This window comes from Pan troglodytes, chromosome 8 (genome assembly GCF_028858775.2).
Source record: "Pan troglodytes isolate AG18354 chromosome 8, NHGRI_mPanTro3-v2.0_pri, whole genome shotgun sequence".
Lineage (NCBI taxonomy): Eukaryota > Metazoa > Chordata > Mammalia > Primates > Hominidae > Pan > Pan troglodytes.
In genome coordinates, this window is record NC_072406.2 from 32,279,303 (window position 1) to 32,297,672 (window position 18,370).

The 18,370-nt window shown below is 32.7% G+C and overlaps 1 protein-coding gene across 1 annotated transcript in view; it reads left to right on the forward strand.

The window, feature by feature from the left end:
- The window catches only part of MALRD1 (MAM and LDL receptor class A domain containing 1), a 631,174-nt gene that overhangs the window by 191,011 nt on the left and 421,793 nt on the right, over positions 1-18,370 (forward strand). Inside the window, 1 exon segment of the mRNA XM_063780496.1 lies at positions 18,210-18,366. Within this exon segment, the coding sequence (XP_063636566.1) occupies positions 18,210-18,366 (157 nt within the window).

An 18,370-nucleotide genomic window follows, 5' to 3' on the forward strand; every position in this document is an offset into this window, starting at 1 on the left:
CTATTTTAACATATCACGCAGTGGAATGAGGCAATAAGAAAAACATCGATCTTTTGTTTAAAAATTCCAAGGAATCTAATCTCAATCTAACATTAATGTGCAGTACTACTTTTGTTGTAATAGAAAATGCTTTTCAAAAATCTAGCTGAAATTCTTCTTTGAAAATTATACGAATAAGAAATATGCCCCAAGTAAGGTTTTCAGGTTATGACTTGACAACTTTTTTTTGTTTTTGTGCATTTTGATGTAATTTGAAACCTAATATGCTCTAATATGAGACACTGGGGAGTTATTCTTAGAGCATAAATCAATATAAAGCTAAGTAAAAGTATTGCAAGTTTTCAATTTTGAACCAATTTGTTGTTGTGAGAAAGATCTTATATTCTATGGGCAATTCTTGGGCAGCTTGACTGATGATCTTTCATTTCTTTTCAAGCCTATGTCCTCATTTCATTGTTTCTGTATTTACCCTGTTAGAGGATAATACCTACTTCTTCAAGTAACTTAATCCTGATATTATCTGTCCTCAGCATACTGCTGGGTAAATTAGCATTCAACCAATTCTATATATAGAGAGTATAGTATATATATACACTATACTATATATTATATATATACTATATATGTACTATCTATTATGTATATACTATATATACAATATATTATGTATATACTATATATTATAGTGTATATATAAAATCTATATAATATATTATATATATTATATAATATATACTATATACTATACTATATATTATATATACTATCTATACTATGCTATATATTATATATACTATATATACTATGCTATATATTATAGTATATATTATATATTATACCATATATTATATATACTATATATACTATATATTATATATTATACAATTTATGATACTATATATTGTATATATAATATAGTATATATAGTAATATATAGTATATTATAGTATATATAGTAATATATAGTATATTATATAGTATATATAGTAATATATAGTATATTATATAGTATATATAGTAATATATAGTATATTATATAGTATATATAGTAATATATAGTATATTATATAGTATATATAGTAATATATAGTATATTATGTTTTATATATTATATTATATATTATATTATATATTATATTATAATATAGTATATATAGTAATATATATACTATATTATACTATATATAGTATAGTATATTATATAGTATATATAGTTATATATAGTATATATATTATATAGTATATATACTATATAATAATATATATAATTCTATATAGTATGTGTGTATATATAATATATATATACACTATATACACACATGCTATATAGAATTGGTTGAATGCTAATTTACATATATAGTATATATATACACACACATACTATATATACTATACTGTATATATAGTATATATAGTATATATACCACACTATATATAGTATATATAGGATATATACTACATATACATAGTATATATATGCATAGTATATATATGCATAGTATATATATACTATGCATAGTACATATAGTATATATATAGTATAGTAGTATATATATACCTTATATATACTGTATATATACTTAGTTGTATATATATATGTACTTAAATGAAGGTATATTAGTCTGTTCTCATGCTGCTGATAAAGACATACCCAGGACTGAGTATACATAAAAGAGGCTTAATTGACTCACAGTTCAGCATGGCTTGAGAGGCCTCAGGAAACTTACAATCATGGCAGAAGGGGAAGCAAACGTTTCCTTTTCACATGGCAGCAAGGAGAAGTGCTAAGCAAAAGGGGGAAAAGCCCCTTATAAAGCCACTGGATCTTGTGAGAGCTCATTCACTATCAAGAGAACAGCAGCATGGGGGTAACTTACCCCATGATTCAGTCACCTCCCTCCAGTTCCCTCCCAAAGCATGTGGGGATTATGGGAACTACAATTCAAGATGAGATATTGGTGGGGATACAGACAAAACATATCAGAAGGAAAACCATCAAATCATGCTGAACAGAGGGTGTATGACAGAGACCTTGGAATTGTAAGGGAACAACATTTTAAAAATTATGCTTCATGGGGTCTGCAGTTATGACATAAACAATATTACTGTTTCTTGAGTTGGGATGCATTGCACATTCATTGTGCAAAAGTGGGTACCCATTATATACTTTGGTAGGACATAACTATTCTCAGCTACAGAAACATCAAACTCTCTCACCTGAACCAAAGGATTTTCATCTGTATTCCATTAATTTGTCTAAGGGGGATACTTGATGAATTAGTTCTGCCTGACACTACTGCCTTATCTGTACCATATGCTGTGATTCTGCTGGGACCCGATTTCTATGAGCCCTCAACTGTCAGGAGGCAGTCTCTCCATCAGATTTGGAAGAGCTGAGCTGAACACAGCTAGTAATTGTAACTTTTTAGCTTGAGAGATGTGAAAAATTGAGAATTTGACACATTCAGTCATAAAATACAGTTTCAGTGATATATAACTCGGGGTGTGGATGAGATATTAGTTCAAAGGATGATCATTTCTTAAGGAAACAGACTGAGGCACATTTTTACTTGCAAACTGCATGGCATGGCTCTTTGAGGCAAATTGGTAGTGAAAACAACATGCTGAATCTAATGCCAGAGACATAGTTATCCTCCATAGTTTTATAGTGGGGAGGAAAAATATTGGATAGAGAATTGGGTTTGGAATGAAAAAAATTGAATTAGAATTTTGCTACCTACCAACCTACTGCTAACCTTATGCTAAAGTTGTTTCTTTCTTGAATATTTAATTAAATTTAATTTTTAATTGACAAATAATAATTGCCCATATTTATGGGGTACATAGTAATGCTTTTATCTTTTTAAAAAATTTTGTGGGTCCATAGTAGGTGTATATATTTATGAGGTACATATGATGTTTTGATACAGGCATGAAATGAGAAATCACGTCGTGGAGAATGCGGCATCCATTCCTTCAAGAATTTATCCTTTGTGTTAAAAACAGTCCAATTACATTCTTTTAGTTATTTTAAAATGTACAGTTAAGTTATTATCGGCTATAGTCACCCCAGTGTGCTGTCAAGTAGTAGGTGTTATTATTTCTTTCTATTTTTTTTATACTCATTAACTATCCCTACATTTCCCCTAGACTCCCACTACCTTTCCCAGCCTCTGGTAACACCATCCTTCTATTCTCTATGTCTGTGCGTTCAATTGTTTTGATTTTATATGGTGTGTAATGATCAGAACAGGGTAATTAGCGTGTTCACCATCTCAAGCATTTATCACGGCTTTACATTGGGAACATTCAATATCCTCCTCCTATGTAAACTATATGGTCTATTATTGTTATCTATACTCATTCTACAGTGATGTAAAATACTAGGACCTTCTTTATATCCAGAAATAGAAAAAGAAGTAATAGACTAGGGATGATTAGCAGAAGTGGACAGAGTGAGGACGATAAACTTGGCCTAGGGGGAGTCTTAAGCTTAGGCTAGTCCAGATAATAGTTTCTGCAGGCTGTTTTGTTCTTCTTCTAAGAAGATATCATAATTCTCTATTTTATACTCATTTGAGGTGCTACCATATCTTGTCCCCAGGTAGAGTTTAGCATGACGTTACAGAGTCAGACAGTATACCTGGCCGTACTTGTCCTACTGTAATGACTGGCTTAAGAACACATTTCTCCTATTACGTTGTGAGCCCATTAGAGAAAAAGTGTGTCTTTCCTATCTCAGGCCCTTTGAGCTTTAGTCCAGTGTTTGGAACAAAAGAGCTTACCTAATGTAAATTTCCAAATTCAGAGAAAGAAATGCAGTTTAATCTTAAAAACAATTATTTTGTACTAAGAATGTAATAAATCAAAGACAGCTGAACTGAGAAGGTAGTATGAGAGACTAATATTATATTGAGTATGTTTCTGTTTGTTTTAGTTTTTTTAAAAATGAAGATATATTTTATAATCTGGGTTTTGGGCTTGTATTGCAAATCAGGATTAAGAAAAATAAATGCATTGGAAATTACAGGATTTAAGGTTTGTTCTATTACCATAAATCTAAATTTAACATTGTTCTATCATTGTTAAATGAACCAGAATTTCTTTTGTTTTTATGCTTGCCTGTTGAATTCAGTGGAGATTGATTCTCACAGAGGTGATTCATGGAGCATAATTTTTTTTAGTGAAGAGATGGCAACCAGAGTAGAAACTTGGGCTCCTTCAATGTGGTGCCTTTACCTTTTATTTAGAGTCTTTAAATAACAACACTCACCAATATTTAAGAATTTATAGTATCTCTTTTATTTTCTCTGCTTACTTCATTTTTGTAAAAGATGGGAGGGAATTTTTACCAAAATATATTCATTTACCAGACCGTATTTATACCTCTGTAACTGAAATTTATTATATATAGGGTTCTCTACAGTATATCTATAGTAGTGTTATGGGCCACTATTGTTAAAAGGTACTATATTGAACAGGCACCATTCCAGGTGCTGGGGGAAATGATAAAAAAGTATTTGCTTAGGTGAGATAGTCAAAGACAGATTGAAAGTAAGTAGAGACTGTGTGAACAGGTGAAAAGGTGGTGTTGGTGTTTAATACTGAGAAATGTATGGCATGAACTAGCTGGTTAAAAGTATTCTAAAAAGAGTTGACAGATTTTGTAAAAACAGGGATCAATGAAGAGTCCTAGGTTAACTGTACAGTGGTGTTAAGTAACCTGTGACCGAACGGTAGGCTCCATGGGGAAAAATGAGTTAGGTAAAGGGTAGGATGGGGGCTATATTAGTTAGGGCCCAGGCAGGAAACAGTTGGCACAAAGAATTTAATCAGAGACTTTACTGCAAAGACTACAAAGGATTGAGTGATGCACTGAAAGACCAGCAACACCTAAATCCAAAGGGACAAGGGAAGGAGACCAGATTGCCCCATCCAAAAGAAAAGGCTTTAAAAGAGACCAGCTCCCACAGTGAGTCAGGGAGGAAAGGGATTGGAGTTGTGGAAATAAATACTGTGAACTCTTTCCTCTCACTTTCCAATCTCTTGTCAGTGTCTCACACAGGCCAAATCTAATTCAAGGTCAGAAGGCTAATGGAACCTTTACTGAGTAAAGGTCCTCACAGTTGGGACTGTTTTGCAAACAGTAGGGTCATAAGAGAGACAGGGAAATGAAGGAAAGGATGTGCTTAGATTTGCTTTTTTACTGACGTTATTGGTAACAGAGACTGATTTGAGTAGGGCATGATTTTATGCACGGGAGCCGCTTCATTGTTGAAATCTTCTGAGTAAGTGATGAATAAGGAGCAGTGTTAGAAAGGACAGTTGAAGGGATAACTATATTTAAACGCTGAATTGTGATACATTCGTGGTGTAAAGGCAATACAGTATGATGATTAACTGGAAATGCATGTTGAAAAACAAAAAGCAGCTAGATAAAGAGGACCATTAGCTTTAAACTTGCAAACCTGGATTGTCAGAAGTCCAATTAGGAATGTTCTGTGAACACAGGAGATAATCCATCTTAGTTTTGCATTCTTTAGTTTAAGAAAACCAGAAGACATCCAAATAGCTGTTCTTCATCTCCTAAATTTGGTCTTAAGATCTTTCATTGTGTGGCCCAGGCTTCTTGTTTTGGACTCAGTCAGCAGCCTACTTCTCTCATCCATGCAATTAATCCATCTGTTCTTCCAATATGACTCTATTTTGTGCCACTGTGCCTTCATTAAACGATCTCGTAATCATCTTTCCAAACTGAGTTCAAGATCAACTTTCCTTGATGGCTCTCTCTAGTCTGATCCCACAGTCCCTTCTCTGGGTATTATCTATATTACAGTGCATGTCCCAGAATACCATCAGTATTAATTCACTTAACTCCCGCATGAGTCTGTAAGCATCTCAAGGGAAACGACACTGACTAATTTACTTTTTAGTCAACATCTATCTTAGTGCTCGTCCCAGATTAGGCCGTGAGAAGAGAAATACCTTGAATGATAAAAAGAAAAAGTTGAAACACATAATATTTAGACAAAAGAGAATAGTTCATTTATGTTAAGGAGAAGCTGAAGACAAGGGCAAAAGAGATACAGTAACAATAATAACATCTTTCAGATAAAATTAGTTCTCTTTTCTAAGCTGCTTAGATACAGTTTTAATACTTCTGTGGATTATTCCCTTATGAGTTATATTCTTAACGCATGCACAGATATGTTACTTTTATTAACCTTGGTTATATTTTTCATGAGTATGTAGGAAGTTTCTTATAAAAAAAGAAGAAAGACACAGAAAAATGTCTTGAGCTAGAATTTGGGGAAATTCCTAGGTTTAAAATTACATTTTCTCATATCTACTTTAAAGTAAATATCTAAATTTCCTGCTAGTCATTACCTTTTATTCCCTTTTAAATTAAATACAAAATTTTCTAACTGAACATTTGCTAGGATGTGATGAACTGAAAGTATTCTAGTGACTTAATGAGAAAATAAAGATTTTTAAAAGTAAACAATTTTTACTTAATATATTTTTTTAAATTAAGTCATTAAGTTCAAGATTTTAATATTTTTATCAATAAAATTCTAAAATATGTAAATTATGAACAATCTATATTTCTGTCAATATAATCAACATTGTTTCAAAGCTCAGGGTAGAAATGAAATGCAATGATATAATTTTATGAAATGGGAAAATATGCTGTTAAATTATCCTGAATTTGACTCATTTGGATTAGACCCATTCACTATTCATGTTCAAATCAAAGAAAAGTTTCCTTTCAACAGTATTTAAACTGTTAAAGCTTGTAAAATTTCCATCTCACTGCGAGCATTGCCTTAGAATAAATTCCAGTTGTGACATTTTGTACTCATGTTATTATAAAAACAGTGATAGGCCACAAAACACTGTGGTGATATTTGTTTACCTTCTGAAATACTTCCAGCATTATCTGCATCTTTTATATATTCAGAATTTAGATTGGCCTTTCCATCACGGGCCATGATGCTATAAATAACCGATAAAGGCAGTTGCTGGTGAGCAAAGCTGTAGGGCAATGTAAAGGTCAAAGAATGATAATTCATGATCATCTTAACAAAGTACATATACCACGCATTAAAATACTGAAACTGAACTCTGGTGGCAAAACACAGGAAAGAAATTGCACCATGTGAATTCCCTCATGTAAATGTGACTGTGAGGAGGTTAAGAACTAGAACAAACTTATCTGTTTTTCCATTGAATGTTTATATCCAAGGTCGGCTTTCTCTGTATAACACATTACAGTGGATAGTTTTAGACCTTATAGCTATTTTTATGCTCTATTAATTAACCTCTGGTTCAGTACAGGGCACAGAGGAATGTATATATATATATATGTGTGTGTGTGTGTGTGAGAGAGAGAGAGAGAGAGAGTTTGTGTATATGTATATGTATAATGGCACAGAGGTTTAAGGGATTAAAATTTGAAAGCATCGTAGTCTTTTAACATCTAGAAAAGTGTTTCAATATGTGAATACACATATATAGGAGCCATTTAAATTTTAAACACAAGATACTTTTCCAGTTTTTTTCAGACCCTGATAATATTGAAGGGTGTAAGAATGAGACTGGAAAACTTTGACTCATTTGCAAAATGGTGATCATCATTTACATCTGACATGCCTAGCACCCCATCAACTACTTCTACACTGCTTTCCTCCTATAGACTCTTAGGCTGTATGCTGATTTTAGATGACATTAGATGAAATTTAGATGACATTTAGATGAAATTATATTTTAAATTTCCTTTCAGAAGAATCTGGGAAATGCTACTGCAGGTGAATTAGTGTTAGACATGAGTAGAAATGAAGGGCAGGGAAACAATCAATGGCTGAAAAGGAAAGCCACAGTGATCGTTGTAAAAACGGAACATCTTCCAAGAGGTCAAGAATTTAGTATGCAGCAAAACAAACTAGAGATTTTGTTAGATTACTGAACCCTCACTCCAGAGTTACTGATTCAGCAGGTGTAAGATAGGTCCCAAGAACTGGCATTTTAACAAGCAACATGGTGATGCTGATGTTGCCAAATCAGGTGCTACACTAAGAGAACATGTTGTTTACAGTCTATAACATTTGCACATCAATCTGTTTCAAATCCTGGCTTCAGCACTCACCATGCAAATTACCACTGGCAGATTATGTAATTTTAGTTAACTCATCTAGGAAATAGTCATGATTATAATCCTTACTTCTCAGATTTATTGAAAATATTAAACAATTTTCAATAAATATTATTAAATAAATATTAAATAAATATTGAAAATATTAAACAATTAACTTAAAAGCCTCCTAACTTAAAGACTGGTCTAAAATCTGTAATTTAAAATTTTCATACATCTCAGATGTGAATGTTTTTGTCCTAAAATCTAATTTACAAAGATTATATTTACTTTTATGAGACTTTTTCCCCCAAAATAGCTAGAATAAAATAATTTGAATGTTTCCAGTATGAAGGAAAGACAAAAATTTAAGGTAATTGATATCCCAAGTACCCCAATTTGATCTTTACAAATTATATGAAGGTATTAAATGATCACACATACCTCAAACTATGTACATCTATTATGAATCAGTTAAAATGTTTTATAAAGGTCTAATATGTATTTACTGAGACTCTTAGAGTCCTATTTGAAATTAGGCCTTAAATAAAATATATTACATCATGTAATTTCTTAGACTTTTTTATTCATGTGTTTATACTTGCCCCATAAAGTGTTATTCTCCAGTGAATGTCATACAATATTGAAACAGGAACTGTGGTTGCCCCTAATGAGAATAGTTGGCTCTGGTACCTTTGTTATTGAATTTTTTAGTTGGTTAAACCCTAGGTGGTTCTGTAACATTTCAAAAAATGTTGTCGTTACATCATTTTTATTTCATGAGACTAGGAAAGAGAAATCTAAAAGCACTCTGCTAAAATTGTAAGTGTATTTTCAAAATCAAAGATGCCTTACTTCATAAAGGAGAATTTCATATAGAAAAGCAAGAATCCTCTGTCAGTTTTATTTAGCAACAGATTCAGCGAATATTTGCTGAGTGCCACTTGAGTTCAAGCTACTTTTCAAGAGATTCTAGATATTATAATAAAGAAGTTAAAAATGTGTGCATTGGTATGTATAACTTATAACTTACTGGGCATCCAGCTATGTAGTCAATGAATTGATATCTATAATGTTGAATGCATTGAAAAAATTACATGGAAGCTGCTGTAGAATTCTTAGGTGAATCAAGAAATCTTGAGTTTAGAAACTTGAGTCTAGGAATCTAAAAAGGCTTGAAAATGAGGGTACATTTGAAATATACTGTGGAAGATTAGTAAGTATTATGGAAGGAGGACCAATAGCAGAAGTTATAAGTGTGCCCGGAAGAAAGACCAACATAAAGGAGGCATAGAGAAATGAAAAGGCGTGATGTATTTAAGTAATTGCATGAATCCATGAAATGGGCATATCTGGGTGTCCGAATACTTATGTAAATTTGAAGGTAGAAATTGGAATAGAAATAAATTTATATAAATTTATATAAATTTTATATAAATATATAAATATAATTTTATATAAATTTATATAAATTTTATATAAATATATAAATATAATTTTATATAAATTTATATAAATTTTATATAAATATATAAATATAATTTTATATAAATATATAAATATAAGTTATATAAATATATAAGTTATATAAATATATAAGTATAAGTTATATAAATATATAAATATACGTTATATAAATATATAAATATACGTTATATAAATATATAAATATAAGTTATATAAATATATAAATATAAGTTATATAAATATATAAATATATAAATATAATTTATATAAATATATAAATATAATTTATATGATTATAGTTATATATTATATATAATTATATATAATACATATTTAATTATATATTGCATATTATCTTATATAATATATATCTAATATGTAATATATGTATATAATATGTATGTATTATATAATTTATATAATTTACTAGGCACACAGTCCATATTAGCTGAAATTTTTATTTTATTATTTATAATGTTTACTTAGAAATAGTTATATTGTTTTACTAAAATAGTACAATTTTACTAAAATAGTATAGTAGTATATTGTTATACTAAATTCATATACCTATGAATTTACTCAGACATCCACATATACCCATTTCATGGGTTAATGCCTTTACTTAAATAAATCATGTACTTTTATTTTTCTGTGCCTCCTTTATATTGGTACTATTAAACTCATTAGTAAATTTTTGTAATATACTAAGGAAACTCCTTAGTAAATTTACGTAATTTACTAAGGAAATTTACGTAATTTACTAAGGAAACTCCTTAGTAAATTTATGTAATTTACTAAGGAAACTCCTTAGTAAATTTATGTAATTTACTAAGGACACTTGCTCTACAGGTAAATATATATGTTCTAGTAACACTGTGTATTTACTTCCAGAGCAATGCTATACAGTTTAGTTAAAGACTTCACCTTGAGTCAGTAAAGATGTAGTGAACATTTCTATGCAGGATATTAGGATCAGATGTGTATTTTGGAAAGGACCAATAAAGTCAAAAACAAGACTTTCTTGGTTTCTTCTGGAATACTACAGCAGAGTAGAGAGGGCATGTGTGGAGCTATGGAGTTGGCCAGAGCTGTTTCCAAACTCTGGGGAGTCAGCCAGTAAGAAGACTGGGCAAACAATACAGAATGTTCTTTTTTTCATTAATTTACATTCTAAAATCCCACACAAGAACTCTGATTGGTCTGACATGTTTACGAAGCCCACTTACTCCAGCAGTTGGTGGGTCAGGGACTTTTATCACCACACACTGGGGTTGGTAGTGGGAATGGGGAGCAGTTGTGCACAACGAGGAATGATCTGCTGCAGATACCAGGGTAATGCTGTGGAAACTATAAGAAGTCTAGTGCTGTCACCTATTTGTGGGATCTGGACATAAAACAATTGAACTCATGGAGATACAGAATATAATGGTGGTTATCAGAGTCTGAGAAGGGTAGTATGGGGAGCAAGGCAGAGGTGGGGATAGTTAATGGGTACAAAAAATAGAATGATTAAGACTTACTATTTGATAGCACACTGGGAGACTATAGTCAATAATTTAATTGTGCATCTTAAAATAACTAAAGGAATATGATTAGATTGTAACAGAAAGGATAAATGCTTGAGGAGATTGATACCAATTTTTCCATGATGTAATTATTACGCATGCATGCCTGTACCAAAATATCTCATGTGCCCGTAAAGATATACACACCTACTAGATACACACAAAAATCAAAACTGAAAAAAAAATTTTTTAAAGAATACTAGTACTATTGAACACTGGCTTGGCTCATTTGGGCCCCTGTTTCTAAATGCTATAAACTGGGTTGCTTATAAACAACAAACATATATTTCTCACAGTTCTGAAGGCTAATAAGGCAATGATCAAGGCACTGACATATTTGCTGAGAGGTTTCTTGTTTGTAGATAGAGACTTCTAGCTGTGTTTTCCCATGGTGGAAAAGCTGAGATAGTTCTAGGGTCTCTTTTCTAAGGACAGTAATCCCAATCATGACAGTTTTACCCTAAAAACCCAACCACCTCCCAGTGGCCCCACTCCTTAATAACATTACCTTGGAGAGTAGGATTTCAACATACAAATTTTGGGGTATGGACTCTAAACATTCAGACCATAGCAAGTTTTTTGTATTTTCTGCAGCTCAAAGTATTGTTCACAACAGCTTTTTTAGCGGATTATGTCTTGTCAGATATGCTAAAACAGCCTAAGTTAGCACAGTGAATCAAAGGACAAATTCCATCTGATCCTGGAGAATATGTCTCTCATACTGTGTGTGTCCAGGCCCAAAGATTGATGGGCCTTACTGAAAAATATCTTGATTTGCTCAAGAATGGGTATTTTTTCCTACTTACTGAATTAGAGTAACTACTCAGGAGATTCTCAACAAAGGAAAACACAGTCAGTGTTTTAATTACTTAATCTGTGTGACAGTAAGAGTTTAGAAACTGATTATCCTGTAAGACCTAGGCAACTTTTGTGAAAATAGCATGGACTATAAATCAGATCTCTTTTTATGTAATGACTTTTAAAATGACTTGTACATTATCACCTTGGATCCTTACTTTTGCAACACCTGAAAGTAAAGCACGATTTTCTTAAACCTTTACTACTGTGTGGTTTATGATATGTTTTATTAGAAAAAGATATGCTTCTATAAAATGTCCTACTTACCGCTCTGTATGAGAAAAGATAATTTGAAGGTTGGTAGAGGGATGCTGATATTTTATGAGTGACAGTACTGTTAGCTGTGGTCATTACTGCTGCACTCATTCCAGGAGAGGAGCTGACTTCCTCTGCAGGTATATGCTTGAATAATCTCATTGCAGACATAGGCAAGTGTTTATGCAATTCTTCATTTTTCCATTAGGAATCATACATACATCATGTGCCCCCAATTAATACCTATAAGACTGGCAACCAAATGATATATTGCTACATTGTACTGTTCACAGTTTGATAAAAACACAAATGCAGTTTTGTTGTTTGCATTTTTCAAATTGATCTCCTGACATATCTCCTTTTTTTTTTTCTTTTCCCTGCAGGTGAAAGGGGTATTTCAGAGATATATAATATTAGAGAATTGTTTCCATAGTTTATTTTATATTTGTCCTTATGATTGCATTTTCTAGAATTCTATTGGATTGGGGAAATTATACCTTGGTTACCTTAGGGTTTTTTTTTTTATTATTTGTGTAGTTTCTGGGAAATTAATATAGGGACCTCTACTTGAAGAACCAGTGACATATGCTTTTATCATTTCTAGAATTGTGACCTCTAGTCACGTAATTTCTCCATGGTCTCCAGATCTATTAGCCTTGTTCTGTCTCTTCTTACGTTTTATTTTTTCCCCAGCCTGAAACAATGATCAACTTTTTATGTATAATTTCATCTGAGTCTACAATTTCTGTCACACCCTTATATTTTTATTACACATGTGCTTTATTAATTTTAAATTCACTTGGTTATTTTGCCTATTTTGAAGGTCTGCTAGACCCTGTGTAGACAACAAAATGGATATGGTCCCTAAGTAAAGCAATAAATATATCAACATTTTGGGATATTTTATCCAGTTCTAGCTGGCAGGTATATAGTTAAATAAATATGTACATATAATAACATACACAGACATACACACACACACACACACACACAGTTGAACATCTGGCGTAGTGCATGCTACAAAGAAAGCAATCAATAAATGTTATAGTCATTTAACGTGATACAAATGTTCTCTCCCATTGACTGGTTGGCCTTCACATCATATTGATTTTTATGATAAACAGAAATCCTTATTTTGAATGCAGTCTCTTTTTTTCAATATCTTCCTTTACGGTTAGTGATTTTTATATACTGTTGAAAACAAACTTTCATACTCCCACATCAGGAAGATATTGTTATGTTATATAAGCTTTCATTCCAAGTATAACCTACCTGGAATTTATTATTTTCAAATGCTGTGAAATACCAGTCAAGGTTCATTTTTCCCCTCATGGCTAACTAACTTATTCAGTTCATTTATAAAAAACGTTATTCTTTCCATCAGTACTTCACAAGAGCCACACTTTTCATAAATCAGGTGTCCAAATACATGTGGATCTGTTTCAGGATTATTTCTTTTAGTTCTCTGGATTGTTTGTTTGTTCTTGTTCTAATTCCACTCTGTCTTAATGTTTTAGCCCATTCAGGCTGCTGTAACAAAAAATCTCATAAACAAAGAGACTTATAAATAAAACACATTTATTTATCACAGTTCTGGAGGCTTGGATCATGGTGCTGGCAGAATTGGTATCTGGTGAGGGCCTATTTTCTCCTTCATGGATGGTGCCTGCTTGCTGTTTCCTCACGCGGTAGAAGGGACTTGCTAGCTCTCTGGGGTCTCCTTTGTAAGAGCACTAATCTCATTAAGGTCACTTAATCGACTCCCCAAAGGCCCTGCGTAATAAGATGATCACCTTTGTATTTAAGAGTTCAACATGTGAATTTGGGGGGAACACAAATGTTCACACCATAGCACCTGATAACTATATCTTTATAATGAGTCTTTTTTTTAATCTTAAAGCATTTATTGCATTTAAAACATTTAATGCATTTGTAGACAAAAACATCTCAATTTTTAGAGTTATTTTCTTTTGTAGCCACATATGAGATGGAATTGGTAAACTGCTAACCTGAGTTTTATAAAACTGCTTTTTTTTTTTTTCTTCAAATTTTACTTTAGGTTCTGGGATATATGTGCTGAATGTGCAGGTTTGTTACATAGGTATACATGTGCCATGGTGGTTAGCTGCACCTATCTACCCATCCTCTAGGTTTTAAGCCCTGCATGCATTAGGTGTTTGTCGTGATGCTGTCCCTCCCCTTACCCCTACCCCCCGACAGGCCCCAGTGTGTGATGTTCCCCTTCCTGTGTCCATGTGTTCTCATTGTTCAGCTCCCACTTATGAGGGAGAACATACAGTGTTTGGTTTTCTGTTCCTGTGTTACTTTGCTGAGGATGATGGTTTCCACCTTCATCCATGTCCCTGCAAAGGACATGAACTCATTCTTTTTTATGGCTGCACAGTATTCCATGGTGTATATGTGCCAAATTTTCTTTATCCAGTCTATCATTGATGGGAATTTGGGTTGGTTCCAAATCTTTGCTATTATAAGTAGTGCTGCAATAAACATACATGTGCATGTGTCTTTATAGTAGAATGATTTATATTCCTTTGGGTAAATACCCAGTAATGGGATTGCTGGGTCAAATGGTATTTCTAGTTCTAGATCCTTGAGGAATTGCTACACTGTCTTCTACAATGGTTGAACTAATTTAATTTACACTCCTACCAACAATGTAAAAGCATTCCTATTTCTCCACATCCTCTCCAGCATCTGTTGTTTCCTGTCTTTTTAATTATCACCATTTTAACTGGCATGAGATGGTATCTCATTGTGGTTTTGATTTGCATTTCGCTAATGACCTGTGATGATGAGCTTTTTTTCATGTTTGTTGGCTGCATAAATGTCTTCTTTTGAGAAGTGTCTATTCATATCCTGTGCCTACTTTTTGATGGGGTTGTTTTTTTTCTTATAAATTTCTGTAAGTTCCTTGTAGCTTCTGGATATTAGAACTTTGTCAGATGGGTATATTGCAAAAATTTTCTCCCATTCTGTAGGTTGCCTGTTCACTCTGATAGTTTCTTTTGCTGACCAGAAGCTCTTTAGTTTAATTAGATCCCATTTGTCTATTTTGGCTTTAGTTGCAATTGCTTTTGGTGTTCTTGTCATGAAGTCTTTGCCCATGCTTGTGTCCTGAAGGAGTCTTGATGTCTGGTTAAGTCGTGCACCTCTGTTCTTCTCATGATAAAATTGGCTATTCCTGTCTTCTTGTATTTCATTAACATTAGTTTTCCAATTTCTGAAAAATAAAGTCTGTTGGGAATGTGTTGGGATTTCATTTAATCTTTAAATCAATTTGTTTGATAATTCACACATGCAGTGTTGTACTGGAGTCAGATTGTATTGGCTCAGGAAGGATGATGGGAATCATCTCTTCCCAACTCCTATTCCTACTGGGAGACAGAGATAAGTTATGTAGAGATTTGTAAGCCATATTACATATATATTTTTAATTATTTCAAAACTATGTTTTAATTGATGCATGATAGATGTACATAGCTCCAGAGTACATGTGATAATTTAATACATTCAACTAAATCATAAAGATCTAATCAGCATACCTGGGATATTCATCACCTTAAATATTTGTCTTTTCTTTTTGTTAGAAACATCTGAACTATTCCCTTCTAGCCACTTAGAAGTGTACAGTAGATTATTGTAAACTATAGTCACTCTACTGATTTATCAAACACTAGATCTTTTTCTTCCATTAAACTGTATGTTTGCACCCATTAATCAACTTCACTTTTTTCCTTCTTGCTCCCACTTCCTGGTATCCTATGTCAATTAAAAAGACTTTAGCAGGTTTTCAGAAGTGGATTGGGGGACATGATTTAATCCAATCTCCATTAAAAAAATGATTCTAAGTGATGTGTGAAGAATGAATAGAGTGAATCAACGGTAGATGTGAAAGACCAATGAGGAGATTTATTATTCTAAGCAAGAGGTAGTAAAAATTTAATGAGGTGGTAGCATTAAAATTGGAGAGGAATGGACAATTCAAGCTATATCTCATAAGTAGAACTCAATTTCCTGGTGGACATTTAGATGTAGCACATTGAAATAATTTTCAATGAAGTATAAAATTATAATAATCCTGACATTTGCTTAAAGAAAGATTTACAGGTTAAATAAATCATATACATATAGATATGTGCATGCAGTTTTTTCTTGACTGTTGCCTCTATGTATCTGGATGTATAAGTATATACATCTTTGTTCTGCGTATCCCTGTTATACTGGGATATTTAACGTATGATATATAAGAGAGCTGGAAATGCTTTTTCACTGAGACGTAATTCAGATAAATATAAATGATAATTCTGCATCTTAAAAATTAATTCATAACTCTGTGGTTTGCATGACACTACTTATTTCATTAGGAAGAATGAATGATATATATATAACCACAAATTACAACTACCATTTTTTAAATATATAAATGGGCCAGGTACTGTGTTAGATATTCCACATATTTTATTTATGATTCTTATTAACACCATACATGGAACTGTCTCATTTTCTGAAATGAAGAAACTAAGATGTTTAGAGAAGTTAAATAATCTGCCTTAAATTGACCATCTAGTAAATGAGGAGGCCTGAGGCCAAACCCTGCTGTGTCTTTTGCAGACAATTATATTCGTAGAAACTTGGACAGCCACTGGCAAGACCTGCAAGACTGAGCACTCAGTAAATACATGGTGACTGAATGACTACTTCCACCTCTCTTTCCATCTGTTTGCTCTTCATAATTCCCCCAAAATGATAAAAAATTTCAAAATAAAATAGTTTTAATAAGAAGCAAATTTAAACTCTGTAGTTTCTAGCATCTATATTTAATTTAGAAAGTGGCAAGAAATCAAGTTAATCCAAAACAGAATGCCAGAATACCCAAACTGTGCGGATCACTTCTTTATGCTTCAAAAAGCTGTGTATAACCTAGAATGACTTTAATGTTTTATTCTCTTTTTTGAATTAATTGTCCAAGTAGGGTCATAAATTCTTTCTTTTATGGCAAAAAAAAATTCGTATTTAGTTGTTTCCATCATTATTTTTCCTCTTTAATTTAAGCCTAGGAAAGAAAGGATATTCTTTAAAATTATATACAAGGTTACTAAAATGTGTTGAAGTGAAACTGAGCTAAATCAATATAGAGAGAGTAAATTGGAATGGAAACCCTTTGAGACTGATAAGTTGAAGCCCAGACCAGTTTCCTGTTTTTCATCTCCTACTTATTCATGTTTTTCCCTTCCTTTTATGTTTCTTCTAAAGGCAATCAGTGCTTTAGGGCCTCATTTTATTCACATTAAAATGAGCTCTAAAAAGCTGATTAGAGTATTAGTGGTATTATTGTAAAAATATCAACCAAGTTATTACAGATTTGGTAGTTTCAGTCTTCGTCATAATTTTATACACATTGTACCAATTGATATCATTGCAAGGACTATGGGTTCAAAATCAAAGTGGCAGAAGTATTATTTCTGATGAAGATAATGGACCATAATTAAGCTATATAACACATTATACTTTTAGGAAAAAATATAAAGCAATAAAATATGGTTAGTGACAAACTGTACTATGTTTCACAATATTCTTCTTCTTCTTTTTGAGACGGAGTTTCGCTCTAGTTGCCCAGACAGGAGTGCAATGGCGCGATCTCGGCTCACTGCAACCTGCACCTCCTGGGTTCAAGCGATTCTCCTGCCTCAGCCTCCTGAATAGCTGGGATTACAGGCACATGCCACCACTCCCAGCTTATTTTTTCGTATTTTTAGTAGAGATGGTGTTTCATCATGGTAGCCAGGCTGGTCTCGAACTCCTGACCGCAGGTGACCCACCTGCCTCAGTCTCCCAAATTCCTGGGATTATAGGCATGAGCCACCATGCCCGGCCTCTTATTCTTTTTATAATATGATAAATTTCTTTTCCAGAAATACCACAGATGGCTGGTACCTGTATGCTGACAGTTCTAATGGGAAATTTGGTGACATGGCTGACATTCTCACTCCTATCATTTCACTCACGGGACCAAAATGTACCTTGGTGTTCTGGACACATATGAATGGGGCCACCGTTGGTTCTCTCCAGGTAC